Source organism: Gorilla gorilla, chromosome 3, assembly GCF_029281585.2.
Source record: "Gorilla gorilla gorilla isolate KB3781 chromosome 3, NHGRI_mGorGor1-v2.1_pri, whole genome shotgun sequence".
Classification (NCBI taxonomy): Eukaryota; Metazoa; Chordata; class Mammalia; order Primates; family Hominidae; genus Gorilla; species Gorilla gorilla.
In genome coordinates this window covers 100,291,121-100,311,151 of record NC_073227.2, presented here as the reverse complement: position 1 = coordinate 100,311,151, position 20,031 = coordinate 100,291,121, and the positions used below count along the sequence as shown (strand labels likewise).

Genomic DNA, 20,031 nt, shown 5'->3' with positions numbered 1-20,031 from the left:
ACACTTACTTTGCAAATGACATTATAATAAGTAGAGAGCAGGGGAATACAGCATAAATAAAAGACATGGTAATAGCCTAATGTAAACTTTCAGTGTAGTTGAAAAGTGAATATTTAAATTAAATTAGTTAAATTATTAGAAAGTTGAATGTTTTTAGGAGAGAACTTTTTTTTATCATGGTAAAACATGAATATGAGTATGACTAGAAAGCTTGGGGTGACTCAGAATAAGTGTGTAATGAACTTAAAGAAAGGTTCAGAATAGGTAGACTTTAAACCAAATATTTAAAAAGACAATTAGCAAGAGTTAATAGAGATGAGTGAACCAGGAAAGAGAAGGATTAGGGTCATACCTTGAACATTGTCTTCTGTTACCTGGAAACTTTATGAGATGGAAAACTTGCCTGATAATATTTTTTATTGCGATATAAAAATACAATCAAGAAGTTACTTTTAAAACGTGTATAAGGCTCTGGTGAATGGATTATTTATTTCAATTATTTGAAACACAATATTGCAGCATGACAAAATGTTTTGAAATTATTTTTGACATATTTTATAACCACATGTGATATAAACGTATACACACATGTACCTATATAAATGTTGTGTATGGCCCCAGTAAGTTCCTTGATGTTAAGATGATACTTCTTACAATTAATCTCCTTCATCTATCATCCTCAGTAGTAGTGAGTACTCTTCATGTGTTATTTGCAATTTTCTAATTCAGTTTATCATTTCAAGGATTTTACATTTAAAAAGGCACTTCTTATCACTTCTCAGCCTTTTGGTTAAGATCAAGTGTAGTATCCATTCTCACCAGTTTAAAAAGGCATTTTTTTTGCTTCTATTGAAAAAGTCTGAAAACAATATCTTAAGATATCTTCTGATCTTTTAAATTTATTATAAAACAAGTTTTGAATTTAATTTGGATAATTTTGCCACATTATTTTACTTATCTTTTAAGATAATTGGTTTTATTTATTTTCGAGAGGTTTCAAATCTATATTTTAAAAACTCTAAAAATTGGGACTTCCCTTAACTGATACACATAAAATAGCTCTTAATAATATTGTAGTCGTACCCCATTTAGACAAATTCAGTTGGGATAGTGAATTAGTCATGATGAAAGAAATTATTCTATAGTTTTTAATTGCTTTCATTCATAGTGTCTCTTCCAAGGATTCATTACCTTCTAATTCATCCATCTGTCCATGCATTCATCCATCTATCTATCCATCCACCTATTTTTTCATTCATTCATGAAATATGTATTAAGTACCTACTATGTTCAAGGGAATGTGCAAGGGAATGTCTGGATGGGTGAGAAGGTGTCATAAAAGTGAATAAATCATGAGACTTACGACTCTGGGAGACAGTAAGAAAAAATGTTAATTTCTGTAAATAAGGGCTAAATAATGTGCTTTAGCAATTCACAGATAACAAGGAAAATTTCCCATTTTTAGAGAGATGGAGTGAGTGTTTCAGAAATGCTTTGTCATTGAAGATGAGCTACTCAATTTTTGTATTTTTGTGGATGAGGGAAGGTATATTTTACTCCTTTTAGGAAAACGAGTGATTGAAGATATCTGTTCTCAGCTCAGAAGGCCTAGAATATGCTAAGATTTTTCAAGACATTGTTAGCACATCAATGTCTATTTTTGCTAGTTAAAATACAGAAGTTATTAAATACTTACTAAAATTACAAAAAGTATATGAAGTTATCTGCCTTCAAAGCCCGTGTTCTTTCCTCTGCTTCCTACTGAAGAAAGCTTAGTTACAATAGTGCCATGTTTTTTAAGAAGTGTTTATTGTTACCTTTGCTCTTTGCTCATTTTTTCTTTTGTTTAATATTATTTTCAGAGGCAAAATCAGTAAAGGCTTGGAGGATTTAAAACGTGTTAGTCCAGTAGGAGAGACATATATCCATGAAGGACTAAAGCTAGTAAGTTCTTTTACATTTGTAAATATGGGAGAGAATGCTTTCTTATTCCGTGGTGAAATAAAACCCTCTAGCAAAGCTCAGTAACCTCATTACATATTTATCTTAAAGTTTTTAAAGTGCTTTTAGTTGTTCCAGAGTTGAGACAAGTAGAAAAAATTATTTACTATGGTGATGAGAAAAGTTAAGATGGCTTTTGCCTTTTAAGGAATTTTCCATTTCCCTTGTGGTTATATTAAGATTAAGCAGCCACAGCTAAAAATCTATATAATTTAAACCCAATAGTAACTACTCTGTAATGTGAATATATGCATATTTCAAATAAAATAGTTAACACAAATTACCCTGTTTTAAAAGCTAGCCAGTAATATTTTGATTTTGTCAGACTTACAAATTCAGCTTGATGGAACATGCTAGTTAAAAGTTAAAATTAAATTGTGAGTTGGATAATTATTCTTCATTTTCAGGCGAATGAACAAATTCAGAAAGCAGGAGGCTTGAAAACCTCCAGTATCATAATTGCTCTGACAGATGGCAAGTTGGACGGTCTGGTGCCATCATATGCAGAGAAAGAGGTGAGTATTGAACTGAGACTGTTCTCTACACCCCACTGTACATCGCTGTGTGTCTCGGAATGTATAGCTTGATATTTGAATAATTCACTTTCTCCCTCTCCCCTCTCTCTCTTTTTTTCTCTCTTTCCCTCCTCATTCTCCATAGGCAAAGATATCCAGGTCACTTGGGGCTAGTGTTTATTGTGTTGGTGTCCTTGATTTTGAACAAGCACAGGTAAGTTACAAGAGATCTGCAAACTTTAATCTGAACCACATAATTGTCTTAAGGATAGTTTAACAAATTCTTTTCACTGATGACATTGTGACACTGGTCAATTGTTAAAGATTTTTTATAGAAATGGCTGTAGGTTTTGAGTACTACCTTAATAATGTAAGAATTTTAATAGGTTTTGTTACTGAAAATGAAACTTTAAATCTCTCAATTGTTTGGTTTGGTAAACTAATATAAGGTAAACATTTGGCTTGAAATGATACACATATTTCCCTGAACTCAACTGACAAAATGTTATTATATTATGTATATAATATGTAGTCGTATTATTATAATGTTAGAATTTCTATTTTATTTAGAATTTGACTCTCAGGTATGCAGGAATTTCAGAAATCCATCTAATGGAAGTCTGATCATTTTTCTTACAAGACCATTTTTTTCATGAGATTTGAGGGTTTATATATTTGAAAATGTTTTACTCATGAAGTTATTTTACGTTTAAATTTTTGCTTGAGCATGGCTTAGACTCCTGAGTCTTACACTGTTGATAGCTGTTAGAGTTCTGCACTGTTTTGAAATTGCACTTGGGGCCAACTTAAAGGTACTCTGACTGATCTCAATTCATTTTGTGGTAATGCATTTAGAGTAACACTAGTATCATCACCTTTAATTCCTGACCTTGAACACAGATCACACTGGTAAATTAATCCTGTGGAGTAATTTTTCAGATGAACATAACTGAAATGTAACAAAGTTTATAAATTGTTGTATGTGTCAGCCACTCCTTAATTAAGTCTTCCTCTTCTTTCTAAAGCTTGAAAGAATTGCTGATTCCAAGGAGCAAGTTTTCCCTGTCAAAGGTGGATTTCAGGCTCTTAAAGGAATAATTAATTCTGTGAGTATTTCTCTGGGGGCAGGAAGGGCTCATAACTTTGTATATTTTTTTAAACTATAAGAAGTAATCTTAATATCCAGTGCAGGTGGTCATTATCTAGAGGAAAGAGATTAAGGAAGAGATTTGTTTGGTATTGCAAACAGTGTAATTCTAAAGATGTGAATTTTGTTTGTAACTGACATTTGGTATTAATTCTTGCATGTTGGGCTCTGTGAGACTGGGTTTGTGGTTTCAAGTTTAAGATTTTAAGTCTCAGACACTTTCACCCTTTGATTCTGGAGTTAACTGTCTTGATATCCTGAAAGTTTTATAGGTTTTATAGGAGAAATTTAAAATAAAAATTTGGATTGAAATGTGTGATTACTCCCTTCTCCAAATATAGTATCTGTTTTAACTGTATCAGTCAGGCAACTTGAACTAGTGGCTATTTGACTACATTTGTTGTTCTTTCCATTTAAATGATTAATAGTTTCACTAGAGCACATAATATTTCTGTTTGGAATTCAGTTGTGCTGTCTCTAGTGATCATTAGAATCTGGGCTATCCTAAACAGGGTTTGGGGAAGGAGAGTGATGAAATGCAAAGCAAAACTCCTGGGCTTTCATAGCTGAGGTTTATGTTTCGTTTTACTGCCTTTTGCTACAAGCACTGGGAACAGTTGCTATTAAGTATTTATGATATTTTGGTAAACACCATCCTAAAATGGAAATGAATAATATATATTCTCTAAGCCAAAGCATTGAAAAAAAATCTTCAGAGGAAAAATATCAGTTTCTTCTAACATTTGGTTCTGGGATTTTAAATTTCTCTTTAAAGATCATGTTTTTTAGAAACACAAAATGAGATTTATTGTATTTGTTTTTAGTAGCACGTAGGCTTTTAAAAAAATTAATGGAGCTTTTCAGAGAAAATATAATTTGGTTCCATCACTTATCAGTACATCTAGTGGACAAACCAAATGTAAGTGCAGAATGGAACAGAGATTCAATTATTTTTGTAGTTTACATATATTGTTGTGTTTAGGTTTTAGGGAAAAGTTGCGGTGTAAAAATAGTAAATAATTTTATAGCTGGATTCAGGATAAATAAAACTGATACAACTGTGATTTAAGTTTTAAAATACAGGATACAGTACTGACAATGTAAAAAGGAGGATAATTTGACCCTCTAAATAAACAAATCAGTGGATTGTATTTTAAATAGAATTTTATTTTGCTCTGGGATTTGTAATGATTTTTATAATTATACTGGGAAGGAGAAAGGACCTCTCTGGGCTATTCCTTTGGATTTTTTTAATATCTAAAAGGTTTATCTCAGAATTACCCAGATGATGGATTGTTTCCAAAACTCTATTTTTATGGGTAATAACTACAGATTTCCCCTTCAAAGAATTAGTAGCTGAGTTCCAGATGACATCGTTATCATTGTTTTATTATGTTTGTTGGATACATTTAATTTTTCTATTTTTATTAGGGAACCTCTAGAATGTAACTTCTAAGTATGGCCTTTCTTGCCTAAAGTTCTTGATGAACTTTAACTTAAGTTATGTTGAAAGATTTAGCATGAAATTAGGAAAATTTGCGTTATTTTAGCCACAATTTGCCAACAAAATCTCTTGAGTGTTGTTTGGAGGGAGATCATGGGTATAGTTTTCATGTCAATACAGTTAAATTTCAGCTATGTGCTCACAAAGGGAAGAGTAAATTATTCTTAGGAAAGTCACCTTTTGGGGAAACATCGTAGTATCTGGCAGAGTTGGCAGGTGGAAAGAAGGAGCCATTACAACCAAACCTGGTTTGATTAATGGTTGAGATTTTTATCAATGTGATTGATAGTTTGAGATTTTTGCCCACTTTGTAGAAATTAAAGGCAATGTAAACTTTCATGTATTTTCAAGGGCAAAGATTGCTCCATCCCTCATAGTATACAAAACCTATAATTTTGCCTTAAATTTTAATTGGACTTTATAATTGCATAGTACCATCTGATTTTTAAAAATATCTATTAGATCTTTAAAACAAATATAGTGTTTCTGTCACATGGCTAGGAGAGATAGAAGAGACTATACTCTATTCTTTATGATTTGTCAAACTAATGGGTGAAATTATACTGTGGAATGTATTTACATAAAGCTAAGCCAATAGAAGAAATAAAAAAATTTAAGTCTTTCAGATATGTGGCACTATGAAGGCAGAATATTTGCTAAATTGATAATTTTTTTTCCTGCTCATTGTTTTTTAAATACATCTGGCCTCATTGTCAGTGCATTAATTTTTATGAAGTTAATCCTTGAAAAAAATTGACAACATGGTTTTTATTGTTTTGTTTGTTCTCTCTCCCCTCTAAAATCCAATGACCAAGATGGTCTGATCCTCTTAATGTAAGATATCATATATTGTTAAGACATCATTTGTCTAGAATTAATTTCTTAATAGCAAAGATTAAGAAAGTTTTATTTTGGGGCCTTTCTTCATGGTAGTTAAAAAAAAGAAGCAACACTGTAGTAGTTCTGCTTTTACAACTCAAAAATCAAGGGGCTGAAAAAGGCCTTTGTTATGAACATCCTGCATGTTAAAATTTTAATGGCTTCTCTAAAATGTATTTGATCCAGAAAATCATTTAAGCATTCTATTTTAATTTTGGGGAAAATGCATTGTTTTAGTATTTTTAGATTTCTATCCAGGCAAACAAGGTATGTAACAGTTTTGGGGAATATTGATGTAATTTCCAGTCTTAGCTAGTTGCATATGAAGGTTTGTAATTCATTATCTCAAGTATATACTGGAAGGAAACATTTCTTCTTTTTCTCCTTTTTTTCCTCAATGAGCTCATTCTTTCATTAGTTCATTTACTGAGCCCTTACTATACTTAAGGCATTGTGTTATGATTAGAAGAAGGATATATACTTGAATAAGACATATTCTCTCTAAAGGGGCTTGAAATTAATGATTATTTGAGGTTTGGAGTATGGTAGTCCCCTGAAAGATTTACAAAGCACTGTGGACATTTAGAGGAGGAAAATTTCAGTGTGTCACCTTAGGGGATAAGAAATAATCTTATAACGCAATTGGTGTTAAATGCCAATGTGCCTATAGTGTAAGGTGACATAAAGACAGGATAGGTTTAGTTATGCGAAGTTATGGGAGGCCTTTCATTGTGAAATTTGAACTGGACTCTGACAATTGGGATAGATTTAATGAGAAACAGAGCACAGAACTTCAAGAACTGAGCTGAGTGGCTGAGGCGTAGGCTGGAATGTGGTTTGGCTAGGATCATGGAAGGTATGGGGGATAAACATTGACGGGTAGCGTGGATTCAGATTATGGAGACTTTCACATGCCTGTTTTGAGAATTCACTCATATTTCATAAATAAGTAGGAAATTATGGAAGATTAATTTAGAGCATGGGATTTATATAATGGCCATGCAGGTTTAGGAAGAGTACTCTTATAATAATGTACAAGATGATTTGGAAGATGATGATGTGTTATAAGTATTTTGCTGTCATCCTTGTGAGACACGATGAAAGGAAGCACAGCATAGTGGAGACAAAATGCAGTCGGGAATAGGAAAACCTGGGTGTGAATTCCAATTCTGTCTTGCCAGGTGACCTGGGGTATGGCCTGCAATGTAATCTCTCTGAGTTTTAAAACCCTCAGTCAAATGGGAATAGTGATTTCCATTTTGTTGTTTTATTTTTTAAATTAAATGAGATAACAATTGAGAATGACCTAAGTTAGAAGGGCTTGGCTTTAAATCATTTGGTAGAAAGCTAGGCATGGCAGGAAACTAACCCAGGGCTAATGATGGGGCTCCTGATCCTTCTGTCGGGCAGTCCACTGAGAGAGATGACCCCCAATCTACTTAAACAAGGTCTTAGGTACAAAAGGACATGATACTGACATGTAAGAGGATCAAATTTAGCATGTGAGTCATGACAACAAGGATTTTTAGATAGTGTAGCACACAAAGTCAAGCATTTGGATGTGTTCTGGTATTAAATCCTCAAGCCGTAAGATCAGGACCTAGCCAACAACTTGGAAACAAAATTCAGTATTCCCATGACAAAAGCTATGTAGAATTTCTGGACCCCACATTCAGAGGAGAGACACAATTCCTGTGGTGGGACTTATAGTACTAATTAGAAATTCAGAGAAGAAACTCAGTAGTTTTGGAAGAAACAGTGGATCATCATAGTTCCTTAGGGATTATTCTTGGCACTGGGATTCTGTCTTTCGCAATGGAACTAGGTCAAGGATCATGAGGGAAGCACCTAATAACCTCTTTATTCTGGCAAGCATCATGTCAGGAACAGGGTGGGGCTAAACCTCCAGGTATAAAATCTTTGACTCTTGTTGAGCTGGGCTCCGAGGGACATGGCAAATACTAGCTGTCAAATGTTAATTATTGTTAGTATTAGGATGGGCAGTGAAACTGGAAGTAAAACGTTAAATTTGGGAAGCATTAAAATATTAGTAGAATTTGAGAGCTCACTGGCTATAGGGTTCAAGAGACAGAGAGAGGAGTCAAAAGTAACTTGGGCATTCTGTCCCTGACTAAGATGAATGACTAAGAATAGAGCAAAAACTGTTTTTACAGAGGGGACAAGAGGGTTATTGTACAAAATGGAAGAAGGCATAGGGCAGAGGGGGAAGTTGATTTGAGCTTGAGAACAAAAGCCCAGTTGGGAATATCCTTTAGGGAGTTAGAGGCCAGGTGGAATGGAAAGGCTAGAAAACTCTACTGTCATTATGCTTCCTCATTTTCTTTCTCCCCTCCCATTGTCCACAGACACAAGCACATATATATATTCTCTTTTTCACTTTCCACTTCAGATTATCTTTAAATCCTTGGAATGTTAAATTATTTTTGTGTTCTTGGGAAGGTGATTGCATGACTTATATTTGAAAATGAAATTTTATTTGAACTAGTAAAGGTCAGACTGAGATGTGAGTACCCTGTAGGTTCTAGTTCAATGTTTCATAATGCAGACTATGGAAGAAAACATTAAAAATAAAAGAAAACCACAGATTGGTGAATAATATGGAAAGAATAAAAATCAAAATGTTCCGTGCCCTTCCTTGTGTAAAAACAGGACCATGGGATGTTTCACTATTTGGAATTATTCCCACATTTTTTTTTTGTAAGAATACCTCAGAAAGTATTAAGCAGAAAGAAATAAATCAGTTGTGAATCATGTTTTATAAATAACCCTTGTCCAAAAGAATTGAGAACACTACATCCTAGGTGATGGTAGTTAATGCCAGAGTTTCTAAGTTTTTAATGGGAAAGTATACAAGCATAAATAGGAAGGGAACGATCATCCATACATTTAGGACATTTAAATAAACCTGAATTAGATAGTTTCTAAAGGGAAAAGTGAAATTTCAAAAAGTACCTACATTCATAGTGCTGGAGATATAGGCTTCATTTCACTTTTGGAGTGAAATTTTTTTCTCAGTAATGTCTGTTGTTTGTTCTTAGAAAAATATCTAAGAAGAAAAGTGTCTAACACTATATTTTATATTGTCTAACACTATATTTGAATGGAATGAGAAGACATTGCAAACACATTTTCTCTTAAGGCAAATCATTTTCATAGAAGAGGGAACCTAATAAACACTCTGGTAATACCTTAGCTTAAGTGATTTTAGCACACTCTGCTATGAATGTTGACCACTTAGTTGTGAAAACTTCTATTTGTAAAATTACGGTTTGATGAAAAACCTGAAGCCTGAGCAACTATAAAGATACATTCATAGGAAAAACAAAAGTGGTAGGACTTACTGAAAACTGGAAATCAATTTTCAGGACTCCTGTTAAAAAGGACTGGCTATAATGTAAGAATAACTGTATATCAGATTATTCTAGGCTTCTCTTTGTCCAAGGATCATTAGTGCTGAATGTAGATGAGGTATTTCATTATAATAACTTTCACATTAATGGTATGAAGGTTGAAACTGTATTGCCCCAACTCCTGTTTTTTTTTTTTGTTTTTTTTTTTACCTAATGCTTAATCTAGTGTTGGGTAAGTAGCCATTGCTTAATTCATATTTCTGAATTATAAGTAAATAAAATCTATGCAAGTTTTTAAAAATATTCTTATATTTTTGTAATATAGTTATGGTATATTAGAGCATTAAAAATTAACCTCTGATTCCATGTGCATTAGATAAATAAATAAAATGAATAAAAATCTATGCAAGTTCTTAAAAATGCTTTTATATTTTTCTAATGTAGTTATGGTATATTTGAACATTAGATAATTAACCCCTGATTTCATATAAATTTGATTTCATCCTCATATTTGTGTTTCACTGTGTTAAGACTCTTTTGATTTCACATGACAAGAACTCAGTTAATAATAGTTTAAGGAAAAGAAAAATAGATTGTTACTGGCCTGTAACTAGGTGGTCCAGAGAGGGAAATTACCTCAGGTACAGCTGGATCCAGGGAATCAATCATGTTGTCAGGGTCTTCTCTCTCAGTAAGTTTTGCCTGTGTTTCTATTTGCCTCATTCCTTGTTTAGATGAATGGTGGTGAACTGTAATTGCAAAAGGAGGCTTACATGGTCCTCAGCAAGTATATTGGAAAGTGAGGGGTGTTGTCTTTGCATCAGTGTATAGGGTCCCAGATAAGAACTCTGATTGATTCAGTTGAGTCATGAGCTCATTCCTGTACCAATTCTGTTGGGGGCAAGGGAGAGAGGGAGAAGAAGGTACTATGATTCACAGCCTCACTAGGACCACATGGAGTGGAAAAGAGTTTCCCAAATAGAAAGGGGCACTATTCATAGAAGTGTAAGGGTGAGAAAGTGTCCAGGGTAGGAACAAAAAAATCAGTAGTGATGACAGCTCACTATATTCAAATACATTTAAAATATTTTGACATATATTCTAAGAAGAAACCCCATTCCTCCGAAATCCCACTTGATAATAAACTTAGAAAGTTTCCTTTAAATTATTCATTTTATTAACTGATCTTATTTTGGCCTCTACTGTCCAAAGCTGTATTTGTATTTGCATGAAAATATTCCCTAATAATATTATTATTTTCTTTTTCTTAAAAAAAAATTTGGTTGGGATTGTAGTTTAAGAAAATTAAATCCACTTTGAATAAATAAGTACAGCTTTGTGATAGTTTGTTAGAAAACTAAACTAAACTGATGACATTTGGTTACACAGATAAAATGAAATTCCAAATTTTAATTTCTTAACATTAACCTGTTGGACTATAAAAGATGTCCTACAGAGGCTTACCTGCTCTTAAAAGCAGATTTAATTGAGTGGAAGGAAATTGAAAAGGTGCAGAAAATGGTTAATATTTGTGACCAAATGTACCATTTGGTGTACATTATGAGGGAAAATGTACAATTTCTCAATTATACTTCATTTTCCCCAAATATAATAATTCTCAGTTGATTCAGAAGCATTTGTTGGGTACTGGGCTGTGTTCAAGATGCTTTGCTGTGTTTTGTATTACCAAAATGGATATGGTCCCCAGACTCTTCAGAGCTTACAATTTTTAGGATGTGTATTTGGAAAATTAATAGAAGAATTAATAAGATATTGTTTCTATTATTGTTGTATAGGGAAACATTTCATTTGCCATCCTGGATTTCTGAAAAATCAAATGGAATAAATATAGACTAAGACTGCTTGACAGATATACTTCGTCTTAGTAAAACAAGAAAGTGGGCAAATAGGGCTAATACAAAATAATGTTTGCATCAGAGTGAAAATTATACCAGGAACAAGTTTCTTTAAATTCTGAAATAGTCTATTTATTATTATTTTATCTCATAAGTTCAAGGCAGTTTTTATAGGAAGCTTATTTATTTTCTAAGCTAGCATTAAATGATTATTTTGAGTTTGTGGTGACCAAAGACAACAACAACAGCAAAACCAAAAAGTAGAGGCAGATAAACTTGTTTCCAATCACAAACTATGCATTTTTGGAATTTTTTCTATGTTGTAATGAAACAGCAAGACTGCTAATATGATTTATTTTAAATATCAGAATTGTGAGATGTGGAAGAAACTAAATTTTTAAAAAAGATTTATTATATGAGAGTATGTTCATCAACAATGTAATCAGAACTATCCATCTGTTTTGTTTGGAGCTCAGAAGACTAAAAGACAATGATTATGATTTACCTTCTTCCACAGATCTCTTAGGGTAAAAGTTTGTTTAGAAATTTGTCATGTGTGCTTTTATTCCTTGCTTACTTGCAAGACAGAAGAGAATCCATATTTAGAAACTAGTCAGAGTGGTGTGTGCTGTATTCAGCAACTGATATTTTGAAGCTCTAAGCATTTTTAAGGCATGAACTCAACCAAAACATGTGATTATAAAATAGCAATTGTTCTTAGTTGAAGTATTACCCCTTAGAGAAAAATATATTTGGCTGGGGTGTTTGGAAGCCATAGAAAAAAATAAAAATCACACATCTGAATATTAAAAGGTAAAAAGGAAACAAGACAAGAGGATGAGAAACACCTTTCCAGTTGTTTTTGCTGCTTATGTTATGCATTTGGATGTCTAATTACTAAAGCTTCATTTTGTTAGACCTTTAAAACTAATACTTTTCATATATTTTCCCCTAATTTAAACTTGAAATCTTTTTGTATTGGGGATGAATCCTTTAGTGTTTAAAGCTGCTCAATGAGTCAGGAAAAAAAAAAAAAAACTTGCTTTTTTAGACTCTACTACCCTTGCCAATATTTTCTGACATGCTGTGGGTCATGGAAATTGGCAGTTTCTATCTGTTAAGGACACACCTGGAGCACTTGTAAATTATTTGTGATGATCGGTTGCCAGTGATGTTATAGATCCAAAATCAGTGTCAAAAAATTATTGCTGAGATGAATATTTAGAATTTTTAATAGATTAGTAAAAATTTTGGAGAACTTTAGGTAGCACATGTGAATGTATATATAAAGAAATAATCTATTTTGGGGAGAAAAAAGCCTTATTATTTAGAGTTGATCCTAAAAAATGTTATTACAGAGGAAACCATTTAATGGGATTTAATACCCCTTTTCTCTTTTTATATATTCTACCTAAAATAAGACTTTAAAAAAAAGATAACACATAACTTAAGTTTGTTTCTCTTCATGTTGTTTTTGTTTTTGTTTAGTTTTGCATCTGGTCCAATATGCCTTATAGGTACTATTAATTACCAAAATTTGAATTTATCCAAATAATTTTTTTTCACTATGTGTAACTGAAAATATGATTTGATTAATTCAAATAACTTCTCAGTAAGCTCTGTATCTTTTTACATGCATAACTCTTAGTGTTATATGCTCTGCTTTTTATCTTATAGTCATAATGGCCATGCTTCTTATTAAAAAGTTTTGCATTTACTTTTTAATTAAATAGAATAAACATTCATTGAGTAGCTGCTATTCATAAGATATTGCGCTATATACTTTTTATATTAGATTGAATTTTGAATATGTGGTATTATTCATTTTAAAAGTTTTTATTTCATTCTTCTGGAATGGACTGCATTCTATTTTCCAGATACAGTATCCTTCCTGTTGCCACTTAGAAATTAGAAAAAAAATATGGATTTTAAAATATGTCTAGGCTTATATTAATTGTAGGAAATGTTTTTGTTTTGGTCAAGCTGGGTGGTTGATCTTCAAGTCCTAAGGTCTAGCTCATAGATGTTTCTCTCAAATTCAACATAAACTTCAAAGACAACATAGGTCCTAAATAATATTTTGATTTTATCTCCCCATCTTAATTTATTGCATGATAAATTATTATCTTGGATCGACACCAACTACAACTCTCCACAAATCCCATATTACTTTAAATACCAGAAGAAAAGGCCATAACTATATACATTGTGTATGTTTTTCAGGACATGATATTGCTTTTATTACTTCTTATGTGTCCTACCTTTGTTATTATAGCATGTGTCTTTTATGTAAACATATTCAGGAACTTACAAGATCTCAATCAAAGTATGATTCCACATGTATCATGAAACCTCTAAGAAAGAAGAAATTAAGTCAAGGTTCTCACAAAACTCATGCCTTATGATGATTTCTGGTTATTTGTGCTATGGATGTTTCCTTGACAATACCAGCAATTTGTCTTTACCGTCAGTTATTATTCAATAGTTATAAAAACTTGATTGTAACCATATAGGCAAGCAAGATAAGAAACTTCTTTGTAGCCAGTTGGATTCTTGGAGTATTTGTCCCTCTGACTTAGCGTTGGTTCTCAACCTCTAGCAAACCTTGCCAATTCTGATTCTAGAGTGAATTTCTGCCTCTTGTCACGTAGAAAGGAGATTTGGCCTTTGGTGAACCCATGCAACCTGACCATATTATACTAGGTATAGACTCGATGCAAATTAATTTGGGACATTCCTAGAGTGTCCAGGCTTAAACACTGTTCTGATGCTTCATTCAAGTTGGGCTTCAGAGAAGAGACAACAGCAGAATCTACTTTCATCTCCTGCCAAACATCTATAATCTCAAGGAGGCCAGCAGGCAGGGCAGTCACAGCTGACTCTTACGGCTGGATCTGGGCTTGCTGCTAACTGAAAACAAACCCAGAGGGATACATAAACAGCTTTATCTTATCCTACACTTCTCCCTTGCCAAATAGAAAAATTCCATGAAATTAGTTAGCAGTGTTCCCTGAACTATTGAGAGTATTTTGCTTATCTGAACTGTATAAATAATGCATCAAAATTTTATACAATCAGTTAGAAGCAACAGAAAATGTCATTATAATTTATAAGGGGTTAATGTTATTATCCCATCAGCAGTTTTATCCCAAAAACTTAGCAAAGGGAAAAATACTTGGGTTTTGAATTTCTCGTGTTAATACATGACAGACTTTTTACCACACATTTTAGAGGAGGCATTCAAGACACATCTTAAGTAGGAGAGAAGGTTTCAGTGAGAAAGGATAGTGACTGTTATTGCAGAGATCAAATATTTAAAACTAGGCATTTAATTCACTGGCACAATAGGTTGGAATGCAGCCATTTTATACCAAATATCAGAATTTAGAACTCAATATGTTTTTTAAAATTCCATATTTGTATAAATTTTTGGGGTACAAGTGTAATTTTGCTACATGAATATTTTGCTTCAGGATGAAGTCAGAGCTTTTAGTATGGAATAAGACACATTGTACCCACTAAGTAATTTTTCATCCTTCACTCCCCTCTCTCCCCCACGCTTGTTAACTCTTTTCTATTGTGTATTTTTAGCAGACTATCAGCACAAGTCTTACAGATAGTATTGTGTATACCAATAGCTATTTTGCCTAGACGGATTCCTCCTGGAAGTTCATACCTTTATCTTCTGCCTATTCTGTGCCCTCTGAGAACAACCATTGGTTAAAAAGGTTTTAGAGACCCTGTGATTCACAAATATAAGAGGGAAAGAAACTAAGAAAAGGAACAACAGAGAAATTGGCCTTATAGGTAGACCTGTTTTTGCAATGTTGGGATGCCATTTTAGATTTTCCCTCATGCTGCTTGCATTTCTTGCTTTAAAATTGTTAGACTGCCTGAATTTCCATGCACAGTTATTTTTCATAGCTTAACAAACATCGTTTTGAGTTTACAATATTATCAATTCACATATTCACATTCAATATAAAGTATGAATGAGTTCATGAGATAAGAATAGGTACAATAAAATGGAGTATTTTGGGAGATAAAGGAAACCTATATAGAGAGCATATTTAGAAAAGAAGTAACTGTGTGTGTCTAGCAACCTAGGTGAGACAGTGAGGGGGAGAGGACCAAAGGCTAACATTCCATATGAAAAATGTACCCAATGTCTGCTCCATGTCCAGAAAAAGTATAGAGAAAGAAAGAAAAACACCCCCAAACTTCTGCCTCACATTTCTGCTCCCAACTCAGGTAAATTCTAAAATTTTAGAACTATGAAACCTAGATGTCATTCACATAGTTAGTAAAGAAAATGTGTTCTAAGATCATATAACAAATTTAATTTTTATAAACGGAGTTTTGCAGTTTTCTAAGTGCCTGTTGTCTTCGAAAACCAGAGTTAGGGCTTGTGGTAGCTTGTTGTTCTAGTATGGCCTCTTTTGTCTTTTAGGTTCTGAATGATGCTGAGAAGTAAAAACTATGTATTTTTATCTGTGCAAAACAAATTTGAGATAGAAAGCATTAATACAGTAAGACAAGAAAGAAACATAATAATAAGAGAGAGGGCCCTAAGTATTTGGCTATCTTATAAGTTACTAATTCATAGAATGATTAAAGATTTTAATTTATCCAAAGTCAATGGCATTAGGAATTTTAAAACAAACATACATTCTATTACAAAGATACATGCATGCGTATGTTTATTGCAGCACTATTCACAATAGCAAAGGCATGGAATCAACCCAGTTGCCCATCAATGATAGACTTGATTAACAGAATGTAGTACATATACACCATGGAATACTCTGCAGCCATAAAAAGGAATGAGATCATGTCCTTTGCAAGGACATGGATGGAGCTGGAAGCCATTATCCTCAGCAAACTAATGCAGGAACATAAAACCAAACACGGCATGTCCTCACTTACAAGCGGGAGCTGAACTGTGAGGTCACATGGACACAGGGTGGGGAACAAGACACACTGGGGCCTGTTGGGGGTGGGGTGGGGAGAGAGAGAACATTAGGAAAAATAGCTAATGCGTGCCGGGCTTAATACCTAGGTGACAGGTTGATGGGTGCAGCAAACCACCATGGCACATGTTGACCTGTGTAACAAATCTGAACATCCTGCACATGTAACCCAGAACTTAAAATAAAAATTAAAAAAAAATTTTGAGAAAAAAGGAAAGAAAATCCTAACAAATAAAAGCGAAAGCTTAGTGATATACTTTTGAGGATACGGAATAAGCCAGATTTTAGATTGTTTTTGGTAGCATTACAGGAGTCCAGACAAAACAGGCAGATACATTTCACTAGTTTGTTAAGAGTTAGATTTTGTAATGGTTAGATTATCCATCACAAACCTGGAGGGTGGTGGAAGGTGCTGGCTAGAAGAATGGGGTTTGGACTCAATAAAACCTGGGGACAACCTAGTTAAGAGCTAATTCTTCTAGGGCAGTTAAAAAAATCTTTCTAAGCCCCAGTTTCCTCATCAATAAAACATGGATAAAAATATTTGTTTATTAGACTTATGAGGATTAGCTGAAAAAAATTCATAAAAAGCACTTAGCATAGTTGCTGGAACATAAGTGCCCAATGAATGGTTAACTATTATCATGTTAGAAATTCTTTTGAATTTTGGACTACTGATACTTGTACTTAATTTAGAAAATTTGACTTTTTGTTATCTATATTAATGTTTGAGGACTTAAAACTAGGGATTAGGTAATAAGGTATATAATTTTTTTATTTGTAAATACTCCTTAATACTAATATTACTTTTTGGGTGAACAGATGCTTCGATAGTATACTTTTTCATGGTGATATGAGGTTCTTTGCCAATATGTGTGTGTGTGTGTGTGTGTGTGTATGTGTGTGTGTGTGTGTGTGTCTATGCATGCGTATATATCCCCCAAAATATCAAATGATGAAATTTTGCATTTAGTGTGTGCATGACTTAACATACCCTAGATTTATTAAGCACTTGATTTATCTTTAAATTTGATCTATTGGTCTATGGTACTGTTAGCGCTCTCTAATATCAACTAAGGCTATATTTAGTAGAAACTATTTTCTTTTACTATTGAAACATAATGATGACAGCATATATTAGAGGGAAAGTCCTTACAATTTTCTCTCTTGTACCAATGATGGAGTTGCAAAGTATTAAAGATAATTTGCCATTTATTGTGGATGGGACACCTGATCCAATGTTCAGTCAGTAATATTATTTAATTTGGCAAAAATTAACTAGAGTGTTTAGAATGTTTCTCCTCCTTGTCAGTTGTTTAGAGATGACAGTTTTAATATAATAGACTCATTTTGGTTTATTCTATTTTTTCTTTCCTTTCAATTTTTATTTTAGATTCAGGAGGTACATGTGCAGGTTGTGCAGGTTTGTCACCTAGGTGTATTGCATGATACTGAGGTTTTGGGTCCAGTTGATCCCATCACCCAGGTACTGAACATAGTACCCAATAGCTGGTTTTTCCACCCTCATCTCTCTTCCTTCCTCCCCCATCTAGTAGTCCCCAGTGTCTACTGTTCCCATCTTTATGTCCATGAGTATCCAATGTTTAGCTCCCACTTATAAGTGAGAACATGCAGTCTTTGGTTTTATTTTCTTGCATTAATTCACTTAGGATAATGGTCTCCAGCTGCATTCATGTTGCCTCAAAGAACAATATTTCATTCATTTTTATGGCCGTGTTTTATTCCATGGTTTCTATGTGCCACATTTTCTTCATCCAGTCCACTGTTGAGGAGCACCTAGGTTGATTCCATGGCTTTGCTGTGAACAGTGCTGCGATGAACATGTGACTGCTTTTTGGTGGAAGAATTTATTTTCTTTTGGATATGTATCCTGTAATGGGATTGCTGGGTCAAATAACAGTTCTAAGTTCTTTGAGAAATCTCCAAACTGCTTTCCACAGTGGCTAAACTCATATTACCACTAGCAGTGTATAAACATTCCCTTTTTTCCACAACCTCACCAGCATTTGTTGGTTTTTGACTTTTTAATAATAGCCATTCTGATTGATGTGAGATGGTATCTCATTTTGGTTTGATTTGCATTTCTCTAGTGATTAGCAACGTTGTGCATTTTTTTGTATGTTTGTTGGCCACTTGTATGTCTTCTTTTGAGAAGTGTCTGTTCACCCATTTTGATATCTTGAACATTTCAATTTGTATAATTACTTGGTAAGAATAGACTATTAACTTTTGTTTTTGTAAAACTGTTCAAAAAAATTTATGGTGCAAACTATTTGCATTCAGACATCAAATTATTTTGATTTCTAGTTGTTGCTTTCTTAATATTGGAACATGGTAAACTCTAGATGGAAAAGAACAAATTTAGAACAAATTTTATTTTCTAAAAATGCATAAATTCTCTTCTTACTCTTCTCCCTCCTCTCTATTTTTCATTTGGAAATGGTTTTGGTGAAGTTTGTTTCAAATTATAGATTTCTGGATTTCCAACATTCATAATTTATGGAAGAAATAGATGCCTCATCACATAAATTAACTTTATCCTGACTCATCTGTGTCCTAATATGATTGTTGGTTTGTTAATAAGACTTTTTAATATCCTCATTAATTTATGTGTTCAATGTTTATTCCTTAAGCATTTATTGGTTGTACTGAAGGCACAAAACAATGTGTAAGGCCCTGAATGTGCTGTATAGTATAATTCAATCTCATTTCTTTCCTCAAAAAGTTTGTTTTCTAGTAGAAGAGTTGAGTTATGCACTAATAATATAATTTAAGGTCCAAAGAGTTTTTTTTAATAAATAAAACAAACTTTAGAGAGGAGCATATGCCATGGAAATTCAATTAGATAACATTAGATTGTGATACCAATGTTATGACTTGTGCTCTCACTACTTGCTTTTCAATGAATGTGTTACCTGAGTCACTTTTCCATTCAATTATATTATTTTTAGAAAAACTTATTTTATTAAAATAATTATGAATATTGAATTAATGTAAATGTATTGTTATTAGCAAATGTAAGCTATACTGTTTACTGCAGGATATATCTAACATTAGCTATCCTTAATCTCTGCTTAATTTAACTTGATTTCTTAAAACTCAGACTTTAATAGAACATAAATTGTTGAATCATCCTGAACCTCTTCTTTAAAATTAAAATACCTTATAGGGGATATACAGGGCCTGGCTCCAAAGATGTAGATCACCAACAGTCCTGGAGGGTGTTTGTTCTTCAGCCTTAAAGAGATCTCCTTAGGAGAATTGCTCATTTGATATTGCTATTGGAACTCTCATTTATTTAGAAATGTTTTGATGGATTGGATCAAATTGAAAGACCAAGTCAACATATGCACAATTATCTTAAATATTATGAAATCTGATTGACTTATGGTCAGTGCTGATGGAAGAGAGAAAACAAATATAAAGTTACAAATTCACTGAAGTCATTCTGGATGCATGTTTTTTGACGTGATCTTTAGAAAATCCTTTTGTAATTTTTTGATTTACTTTATTCTGAGGAATTGTAGAGAAATGGTTTCTATTGCCAATAGATGTAATCTTTAAGTGCCTCATAATTTTCCTGAGTACTTGAAATATTTTTTCAGTAATACTGATAAAGCTATGGCTAAATAACCAATAAAAAGATTGTAAACTGAAAGATGCAATTAGTCTCCTTAATAAGATCTGTTTTAAGATAAATTCCTTCAGGACTGATGACAGACAAAATAGATTTGGGGGTTTTGTGTTTTCCTTTAACCTTCCATTTT

The 20,031-nt window shown here is 33.0% G+C and overlaps 1 protein-coding gene and 1 pseudogene across 2 annotated transcripts in view; both read left to right on the top strand.

Moving 5' to 3' along the window:
* Positions 1-20,031, top strand: part of ANTXR2 (ANTXR cell adhesion molecule 2) — a 159,369-nt gene that overhangs the window by 15,931 nt on the left and 123,407 nt on the right. For both annotated transcript variants that reach the window (XM_031010222.3, XM_031010221.3), the window contains exons 4-7: positions 1,863-1,944; positions 2,409-2,516; positions 2,662-2,730; positions 3,542-3,622. In XM_031010222.3, the coding sequence (XP_030866082.1) occupies positions 1,863-1,944; positions 2,409-2,516; positions 2,662-2,730; positions 3,542-3,622 (340 nt within the window). The remainder of the gene's footprint in view (positions 1-1,862; positions 1,945-2,408; positions 2,517-2,661; positions 2,731-3,541; positions 3,623-20,031) is intronic.
* LOC115934518 (uncharacterized) lies at positions 771-895 on the top strand (annotated as a pseudogene).